This window comes from Montipora foliosa, unplaced genomic scaffold, assembly GCF_036669935.1.
Source record: "Montipora foliosa isolate CH-2021 unplaced genomic scaffold, ASM3666993v2 scaffold_425, whole genome shotgun sequence".
Taxonomy (NCBI): Eukaryota; Metazoa; Cnidaria; class Anthozoa; order Scleractinia; family Acroporidae; genus Montipora; species Montipora foliosa.
Window position 1 is genome coordinate 645,001 of NW_027179729.1, and position 10,000 is coordinate 655,000.

General features: G+C 38.6%; 2 protein-coding genes across 2 annotated transcripts in view; both read right to left on the minus strand.

Annotated features, from left to right (window-relative positions):
• The window catches only part of LOC137988711 (neural cell adhesion molecule L1-like), a 38,693-nt gene extending 32,200 nt beyond the window's left edge, over positions 1-6,493 (minus strand). Inside the window, exons 1-3 of the mRNA XM_068834683.1 lie at positions 6,405-6,493; positions 5,533-5,811; positions 248-499 (exon numbers count right to left, since the gene is read on the minus strand). Coding sequence (XP_068690784.1) covers positions 248-499; positions 5,533-5,599 — 319 coding nt within the window. The 5' untranslated portion in view covers positions 5,600-5,811; positions 6,405-6,493. The remainder of the gene's footprint in view (positions 1-247; positions 500-5,532; positions 5,812-6,404) is intronic.
• Positions 6,467-10,000, minus strand: part of LOC137988712 (neurotrypsin-like) — a 32,726-nt gene continuing 29,192 nt past the window's right edge. Inside the window, exons 4-6 of the mRNA XM_068834684.1 lie at positions 8,123-8,395; positions 7,253-7,564; positions 6,467-6,669 (exon numbers count right to left, since the gene is read on the minus strand). Coding sequence (XP_068690785.1) covers positions 6,467-6,669; positions 7,253-7,564; positions 8,123-8,395 — 788 coding nt within the window. The remainder of the gene's footprint in view (positions 6,670-7,252; positions 7,565-8,122; positions 8,396-10,000) is intronic.

Here is a 10,000-nt window from a genome sequence, read left to right on the forward strand (position 1 = left end):
TTTACAGGTATTTAAAGCTACTAGCTACATGGAAAGGAAAGGAGTCGAAACAAGGATGCGAGATCCGGGAATCGAACTCAGGACCTCTTGCACCAAGGCCGCGCACTAACCGACTGTGCCATCCTTGCTCCGTGCATTACATAGGTCCGCATAGCATACTTGCAAGACACTACAGCGTTCTAATCACGACCGTTCATGAAATAATATGTCTACCATGAAAACTGTGATGCATTACGTTCCTTCTCACCATCAACGATGATATCAATTCTATCGAATGCAGAGCCTCCTTCGTTCTTTGCTACACAGGTGTAGGTGCCTTCTCCTTCCTCTGTTATGTATGTTTTAACCAATGTTACTTTCTCTTCTGTTAACGGAAGTTCATCTTTAAGCCAGCTTATTTGGGGCTTTGGAAAACCATCTACGACAGTACAATGCAAAGTAATATTATCTCCTTCAAGTACATTATGGGATGTTCCTGACAGCCGGACCTTTGGTCGAACTTAAAACAAAAGAGAAAGGCCTGTTAATATAATAAGATCTTACTTGAACTGCAGCAGTTCATAACAATTATTTTGCTTTAAGAACTTCCAAAAAAAGAAAAAAAAAGGTAAATGCTTGTCTTCTGTTCCCTCACATTTTTTTGCCATAAACAAAATATATACACTAGTAGCAGCCAAAGTATAAATGAATTTAAACACGTTTTTGTAAAACACTGCCAAAGCTTTATTTTTTTGGTCCTACAAGGCATGGAGGATTATATTGAAGCACCTACAATCGGCGTCAAAATTGTTGAGACACTTTTATCCTATAGAGTCGATTTCAAGCTCGGCGGCGCAAATGGCCCCCTCCCCAGCACCCCCGGGGACAATGTTGTGTTTTTCTGTTTTCTACGAGCCTTGTCGACAGCGGTACAACATTTATTAGGGTGGGGGAGGGAGGGGTATCCCGGAAACATACTTTCTGGACAAGTTTTCTTTGCAAACAATGAATGTGTCGTTGCCAGTGTGCTCTGTTGGCAACTGTCTCAACTAATTTTGTCGCCGATTGTCTGTTTCAGAAAACTCCCTTTATACCCTTTATACGGGCACCTATAGTCCAGTCTGTCCGTCAATATGACCACATGAGTGAATGACTTTTTACAGGTCTAAAAAATTGCGGATAGTTTATTATTCTTGTTTTCAAGTGTGAAAAATGCGTTGTCCTGTGCGAAGCGAAGATTGTGATGTAAGTGCAAAGGACCTGTTCACTTTTGCCTTCTTTTATACGCTATTTGTCAGTAGAAGTATGGATTTGTTAAAGGGTTATGCCTCTAACTCCAATTCATCAGAAGAGGCCGATTTTGTTGGTCGAAGTGGTGTCGCAGATGAACGCGAAACAGACATGATGGTTGTTACAGCCGGGGAACACATTTACTTTCCATGCTCAAATTGCTACGTCGGTGCAAAAAGACTTTCCACCTTGTCGCAGATGCTTTGCAGAGCTGGTTTTGGTGGGAAATGAATGTTTTTGGAGTAAAGAAACAATATTTTCTCATTTACCACGAGTAACCACGAGTAACCACAAGTATATTTTAAAAAGATAATGTAATTATTCCACTTGTTAATTATGGTTACTCGAGGTTACTCGTGGCCACTCCTCTGTGGAGTTCCTAAAATCAGAGTACAGCACTGTTTACTGCTCTTTTTTTGTCCCAGGAGTTATAAACTGTCTTTGCTATTTATATTTCCCTCTTTTTTATGGGTCATATCCCTTGTAACAAGTTGAAATGGAATTATGTATGGTGAATTTCAAAAGGGAATGCTAAACGTCACGCAATGTTCCGAAAGTATCACTTATTTCAAGGTATGTCAAATCCAAAACACTGCACAAATCGTCTTGAAATTGCCATTATTTAATACGATATCCTTTCTCTCAATAATAAGCGTTTGTGGCATGAACTTAACTTCGCTGGACGTTCGACATCCACATTTTGGCCGTTGTAATTGACGTTCTCAGTAGTAGTGATTACTTGCGTTAAAATTTCTCTTTTTTTAGAATGCGGTACATCGAAGCCCGTGAGATATCACTTTCCCTGACAATATCATTCACTTTCCGCCCTTCGCAAATAGATGGCAAGCGTATACATGCCCTTATCTCGTTAGAAATGTTCTGTGTGAAAACCATGTTCGACACTGAAATGTCTGCAATCATACCAGTGAGTGCTACATCACCGTAATAAAGAAAAAGGTGATTTATATATGTTCTGATTCCTATATGACATGACAACGCATAAACGCTATTGAAATGTGTATATTACATACATTAATGCAAAAAAAAAACGCTTATCAGAAGTCGTGATTACACTTCATACAAAGTTTTTTCATACAGACAATCGGCGTCAAAATTGTTCAGACACTCTTATCCTATAGAGTCGATTTCAATCTCGGCGGCGCAAATGGCCCCCTTCCCCGCACCCCCGGGACAATGTTGTGTTTTTCTGTTTTCTATGAGCCTTGTCGACAGCGGTACAACATTGATTAGGGTGGGGGAGGGAGGGGTATCCCGGAAACATACTTTCTGGACAAGTTTTCTTTGCAAACAATGAATGTGTCGTTGCCAGTGTGCTCTGTTGGCAACTGTCTCAACTAATTTTGTCGCCGATTGTAGCTGTTATGTAAAGTTATATTTTACAAAGCTTTTCTGTAATTAATGTCTCCACTTTGTTGCTGTTTTTGCCATTGTTTTGCCTAGTGTAAGTCATTTGAGTGATTTATTTATCTACATAAGTGACATTAATGTATGTTAATTTACTCCAAACGTAATTATTGCTAATAGTTTGATATCAATGAGCTTAATAGTCATACGAAATTTATTACTTTCCATCTCGTCCTTATCTATATTTACCAGACACGCACACACTCTCTGTTCCAGGATTGTTTTCGTTTTAGCGTGTTGCTAGGATGTTGTTAATGCGTAAGGCACACGTAACAACGCTTCGGAAAGACGAAAATTGGTTGTTGTTGCAACGTCAAGAGGACTTATTAAGTCATAAAGTTTATTAAAAAAAGTCTCCAAGTCTGAAAAAGGGGCAAATCTGAAAGGAGGTCAGGAACAGACGTTGATTCGTGTTCTGTCACAACCAGTGTTTGGATCCACCGGTCTTATATTGTTTGCCCTGTGTTTGAGCTATTCTGTTTCACTTTAGAATAGACCTGTTCATCCTCTCCACTTTGCCATTTGCTTGGGACAGTAATATAGCGTTGTCTTCCTGTGCTCTACGCCACAAGCGAGGCCCTCCCAGGAGGAGTGCTTGTAACCTGCGATCAGGCGTACTTTTCCGTAGACATGGTGGGGAAAGGTACGCCTGATACAATTTCTTAACAAGTCGTCTGCTCGTAGTCCAGAATCTGGACTTTACTCTGATTGGCCGAAAAACAATGGAGCTTTTGGAGCCTCGCTCCGATTGGTTACAGAATTGCAAATCATACTTCTTGTAAATCGGTTAACATCTGCTGAAATTATGGCCGCCAAGAAGGATTTCAACACGAGTGATGTTTAGGCTCTGTTTACAGCTGCTGTTGCTTCGACTTCAGATTTTTTTCAAAAACCTTTAAAGGAAGAGCGGACAGAATGCATCCGAAGAATGGTTTGAGTAAAAGAAGACATTACAGTTGTACTTCCTACGGGATTTCGCAATAGTGTTATTAATACAGGCCCGAACATTCTGGAAGAAAATGCATCGTTCTTCTTCCACCAACTCGAAAACGTTTGTAGTTGTGGCAAGTCCTTTGGAATATATTCGGAAGCAACAAGTTGTGAATCCAAAAAGAACCGAATAGGACTTTAGGGCTGTCACATTCGGGGAATCAGCCGAGCTTGACAGAGAAATTCGACACTGTTTACGGAATCGCTGAACAATCTGAACATACTTCTAACAAAATGATAGCTGAGTAGCTGCTGCTGAAAAACTAGAATTTCTCAAAGTCCATTTTCCTCATATCTATTTTTATAGCATCTTTTATTAGCATCTCAAATATTCGAGTCTAAATAAAGTTTATTATACTGTTGATTACACCTGATGAGGACATGAAGAATTCGGGCTTTTTCTGCCATTTTATCTCGAAATTCTTTGTTCCTTGATGGTTTGAACAGAGAAACCGCGCCAACTGTCAAGCAGGATTTGCAGAAATAGCTTTGATTGCAGAAATCAAAGCCAGAGTGCTATTTTGTTTTTGTCGCATCTTTAAAGACTTGAATCGCAGCGTGCAAATAATTTCCGGTAAAATCTGATTGGCTCACATTTATAGCATGACACATGAAAACATCACTCTTGACAGGTGGGCGGCAGACGACTCGATAAGAAATTGTATCAGGCGTACTTTTTAGCGCCCTGTCTCAAGAAAAGTTCGCTTGATCGCAGGTTAGAGTGCTTGTTCCCTTGTTCCTTTTAAAATTTGCTTTTCTTCCCTTGTTCGCGAAATTACTCTTAAACTTGTTCCCAGCTTTGTTATCCCCAAAGTTGTTCTCTAAGATATTTTGTTATTGCTTCCGTGTTGCCCAATTCAAATTAGCCATGCATGTTCCCTTGTTGGCAGGGACTCACAAGCTTTTTAGTAATTTTAAAATACACTGGAGACAAACTGCAGTCTGTTGTCAGTGGAAAGATACGGTAAACCAGGCATATGAAGAGTTTCTCCAAACTTATTTCTTTTTTTTTTTTTAATTTAAGATTCATATATTTGAACTGCGGAATATAATTAAGTGAAAGTGGCCAAGGACGCCTGAAAAAACCCAGGCTGGAATGGGGTTGAAACCCATGACAGTGCATTTGCGCTGCACTTGCTCTAACAACTGAGGTATCAAGCCCGCTGATATGTGGTTAATTGAGAGCTGGTCAATAACCCACTTTCGGTATATTTAAATTCAGTCCTAAACAAAGGCATCATCTCGAGGCTCTGGGGAATAAACTCATACAAATCCTCTTATTTATTTCCCAGAGCCTGGAGATGATGCCTTTTGTTTAGGTATCCCAACTACGCATAGTCTATTGCTAACCGGTATGTACTTCTTGCACTGATCAGAATTTAAGGGTCAGTTCTTTAAGCATTGGTCTAGTTCGAGAACCTCTTAATCATCTGCTGAAACGTCTTCATTTATCGTGGTATCACTCCACATGGAGTTTACGGCACAGTTACAAGTCAGACAAATCTGAACTTATCTGAAAGGTGAGGCGCTTTTAGCGAACTAACCCTCACTGGGCCATAAGGTGCCTCAAGGTCTATCTCCAAATGACCCTACTTTAAATCAAGTCTGCTAAATACAATACGTTCATTAGACTTCTGGAGTACTTTGACAACTGTTGGTGTGAGGTGCAAGTCGTCATTTGTTACTAAGTATTTGCCTATTATTCAAGGAATGACGTTGATCTTAAATTGGGTTGTCTTACTTATGGCCTTTTTTTTCTGGTGCTCCAAATTTGTGCTAGCTTTTGGGAACTGGTATTACTCTGATTTCTTTACGAATGCAAACTTCGTCATTTCCACCTTTACCCACCTATGACAGACACGTTGATACGTTGGACATAAACAGTAATTCTCTCACTTCCTTTGGTTTGTTTCATAGAGCATGTGTAAGTTCCCTTATCTTCCCGCCAAACTCTATCGATCTGCAAACTGCCACCTGACAACTGTGTGAATCTGTCATCCTCCAAGAGTAGGTTCTCGTTTTTGCTCCATTCAATTTGAGGAGGAGGATTTCCTTCTGCAGTACAACTTATTTCGACAGGTTTGCCATTTATAAGTTTTTGTTGTGGTCTTTTGTTTTTAAATTCGGCTAAAGGAGAAAAGAAGTGATGGATAAATTTTATGTAGTAATAACACATGATAATGAAAATAATAATGACAGTGAGCATATATGAAAATGTCGTGTATTATAACAGGGGTTGTGTAGATCATCGCAGTTATGAAGAAACTTGCTCAGTTGCGAAAGAAGTCTGAAACCATCCAGTCTTAAACAGGATTCAAACCCATGAAATGTCTCATACATCCACCTATTACGGGTTACAGTACGAACTTGCAAATGACCATCGTTTTAAGAAGGAGAGAGCAACGCGGATGATTAAGTTGCCAACAAATTTCTCATTAGACCAGATATACAAATAATGAGGTTAGTGGTAATTAAATAGCTAATTTTATAGCAAGTGACGCTAACGGTATTAGTAGAGAAATTAAATCTACCTGGTACAAAGAAAATTTATGAGTGATGATGACAATGAAGATCATGAAGGCGATGATCTTGATGCTAAGGATCATGTGGATGAACGTGAGAATTAAGATGATGAAGATAAGAATAAACTCGATTATTTTGTTGCCGTTTTAGATAATTTATAGCATATTGTTGGCTTTCTAAACATTTAAAAAACTCACCATTGACGTAAAGTGTGTAGAATCGAGTGTAATGCTCTCCTCGACACTCATATGTTCCGCCATCATGCAGCTGCACAATTTTTTATTTTCAAAGTTCCACCATTGACCTCAATTCTCCCTTCTGACTTGAGTTCTCTAACAGTGGTGCCAATTTCATACCATATAACAATCTTACTCTGATTTTCATTCTTTAAGGAACATTTCACGGTTTCAATGCTACCAAGATTAGAACTAAGGCTTTTCTTTTCCAGAACTTCCACGTTGTCTAGAACAAAATTGTTATGTTATAAATTTTTTTTTTCCGTTTCTCATCAGTGTTTGCAAGTCTTTCGCGGTAATGTATATTTTTAAATTTTAAGATTCTTGTATTTTAAACTATTTTCAAACATATTTTATTCTTCTACAACTGTTAGTTGTAAAATTATTCTATTTCAATCATAATCCTTTCCTGCAAGTTTTTATTTCTTTCATTTTTTTCCCATTACCCAGTGTTCAATTTGGATAGTTTATAATGGTGAATTCGAAAGATGCTTTGCTATTACGACCAGTATACACTTAGCTAGATCCTTTTATTATTTTTTTTGTGATTTCCGTTGTTGATCTAGATAAAAATGTGCAAATAAAAAATGCTATCGTTGTTGTTCGAAATAGAGTTAGAGTGAAATTGAAGTTTGATATTTGCAATTGACATAACTGATGATTCACCGCACAAAATATTTAGCCTTCCCCACAAATGTTAAACAATATACTGATAAGAGTGATCAACTTGAAAAACTGTCTCTGGTCACAACCCTCTGTTTCTCAGGAATAGATTAAATACACGGTCATGGTGAAAAGTGACTACTTACTTGGTACACACAAAGCCTGAGCTCCAATGTCTTCTGGACACTTGTGCTCTCCATCTAAACGATTACATTGGGCTAAAACGGATTCCTGTCCAGTACAAGCTATATCTGACATCACAACTGGTATGTTTTTTTCAGTGATATTCATTCCCGTCATGAATTCGGCCAGGGCACCTCTAAAGCCAAGTTGTTTACAAACAACTTTGACATCATTGATATCCCATTTATTGCGGCAGATCTTGCCCCACCTTCTGCGATAAAAAACCTCTACTCTTCCACCATACTCAACTTTCGCCCCAATTAGTCGCACAGGAACTGAAAGAATGACACACCAATGAAAGCAATGCTTGGTTCTAATTGTCCTCCACGTTTCTTTTTTCAACAAGCCATTGGTTTCTGTTCATTGTCCATTCCTTAATATCTCAAGTTTATCTCAGTTTGACTAAAACTCTGAACAGGATACGCGATGTTAATGCATTAATTTAATAATTTTGCAATGATAATGTTTTAACAGGAAGCCTACTCATTCAGACTGTTCCAGTTGGGCTTTCATTTCTTAAAAGTAGAGTTAGCAGTTTCAGAGTCATCAGTCACAAAGACCCGTTAACGTGTGGTCTAGAAGTTTGGGTGCTGGACATAAATAAGTCCTGCTCTGAAGCACAGCTAAGTGAGACATTTTTCTCGTTTAGTTCGCCAGCACCTCAGTGGCTATGCTTCCACTTAGTGCCTTGCCTTTTTTACCAGCAGTGAGTAATTTCCTATACAGCGAGCCACAGGGTATTGTAAACAAACAAATAGGGTTTTTAGTTGACTTGCTGTGTTAAAACTATGCGATGGTATGGATAAAACATTTTATTTATTCATACATTGTACCTGGACACTGGATTTGTTTAATAACGAGCCCACAAATTTGAATGATTGATGAACAGGAATGAGAAGTGATGTTCACCAAGCTTGTATTTCCTCTTTTACAATTGCCTGTCAAATTGTCATTATTGTAGTCAGAGTAGCCATTTACTAGGCAGGCAAGAATTCTCTCAGGATTATTCCAATGTGCGGTACAAAGCGTTTTCCAGGTGTTGTTCGTGTGAATTTGCATCAGTCCAGTAGATGGATTGCCCTCTGTTTGAAAACGTACTGGAAATTCTAATAAAAGAAATTGCTGTGCTAGTGAATAACTAGCAATTCTGCAATTGCTAGCTGCGTTGTAATTGACAAATATCACATTTATTTATGTTGACCCCGGTAAATTAATGGAGATATGATGACAACTCCTTGTATCCTTTTTGGAAGGCAGTGTTGACTGGCCACCTATTTCTTATAAGCAATAGGACAAGTACAAAAGGTTTCTCCCTCAGATCGAGTGGAGAAATCAAATGTATGTATAAAATTTTGCTAAGGCCAAGGGGCTAGACAGTTCAGCAGAATTTTGTTTCAAGAAAGTTCACAAAAAAGAGACAGGGAGAATGAACATTCTGTAAATGACAAAAAGACAAGCTGTCGATTAAGAGGGTATTAATGAAACGCACAGGGCGGAATTGAACATATAGTGAACAAACTTCACATTGTAAAACGTGTACTGTATTTTGAAAACTTGACCTTTCGTATGTAGCAACATAAATCATCAGAAGTGACGGTTAAACAATCTGCATCAATTTAAAAAGCTGAAAGATAAAAGAGAAGCACTGGTAACTACAGTCCCGGACAAAATTGTGATCAGTGGAAATGACATGATCTGCAACAGCGCCGGGAGGCGTGAGCAGCTGTCGTGAGAGCCTTTCCAATGTAAAAAGCCCCAACAACTAGCTTTGCAAATTTTCCTGTATTGTTGTGAACGACTACAACGATCTTTGTTAGGAAACAGAGGCTTAATCATATTCTATCATATATCTTTATTTACCCTCGGATTTTAGAGTAGCTTGCTGAAGGTAATATCTCCGAGCATTTACCCAACCAACCATGATACCCCACAGATGATAGACCACAACACCGGGAACTGCATGCCCTACTCTTTGCGACAAGTGTCCCACAGGATTATGAACATTGAAGGGTTGTGAGACGAGGCCTACGGTTTATCGTCCTTATCCGAGAAGACTAGAGAGTCTAACCATGCCATTTGCAGATGTAATTACAAAGGTAACACTTTCTCCTCAGTTATTTAAAGACCCCCGGCTGGAGTTAAACTCACGACCTCCCGCGTGACAGCCCGGTGCTCAACCAACTGAGCCACCGGTGCACGGTGAGTATTCTAGAAAGTTACCTTAAGATTGATAAAACTATTAGAGGCAAAAATACCTTCCTATTTCAATTGCGTGCGTGCAAACAAGAGATGCAATTAAATACATTTTTGACAGTTCACATCAAAACCCTTTTCGACTCGGAACGCTGACCATAAATAATGAAGCACAAAAGCGACAACAACTTTCATTCAAATAATTCTTCACTGTCACATTTCCAAATATTTTACACCTTTGCAGAGTTGAGTACAAAATACCGGTAAATGTAAATTGTCAGACAACTAAGATGCGACTTGAGTAAACATGTTAATTTGTTAAATCATAGTTAGTAACTATGGTTAAATCCATAAAAAAAATGCTATTTGATTTCCGTGTTTTATATAATACCAAGTTAGTAAAATATTTGAAACAAAGCTCACTTGATATCCAAAGGCGAAAAATGAAATTGTTGTCGAAGACCATTACTCGTCTCTTAAAATCCAGATATTTATTTTTCAGCGCTGTCTTGCTCATC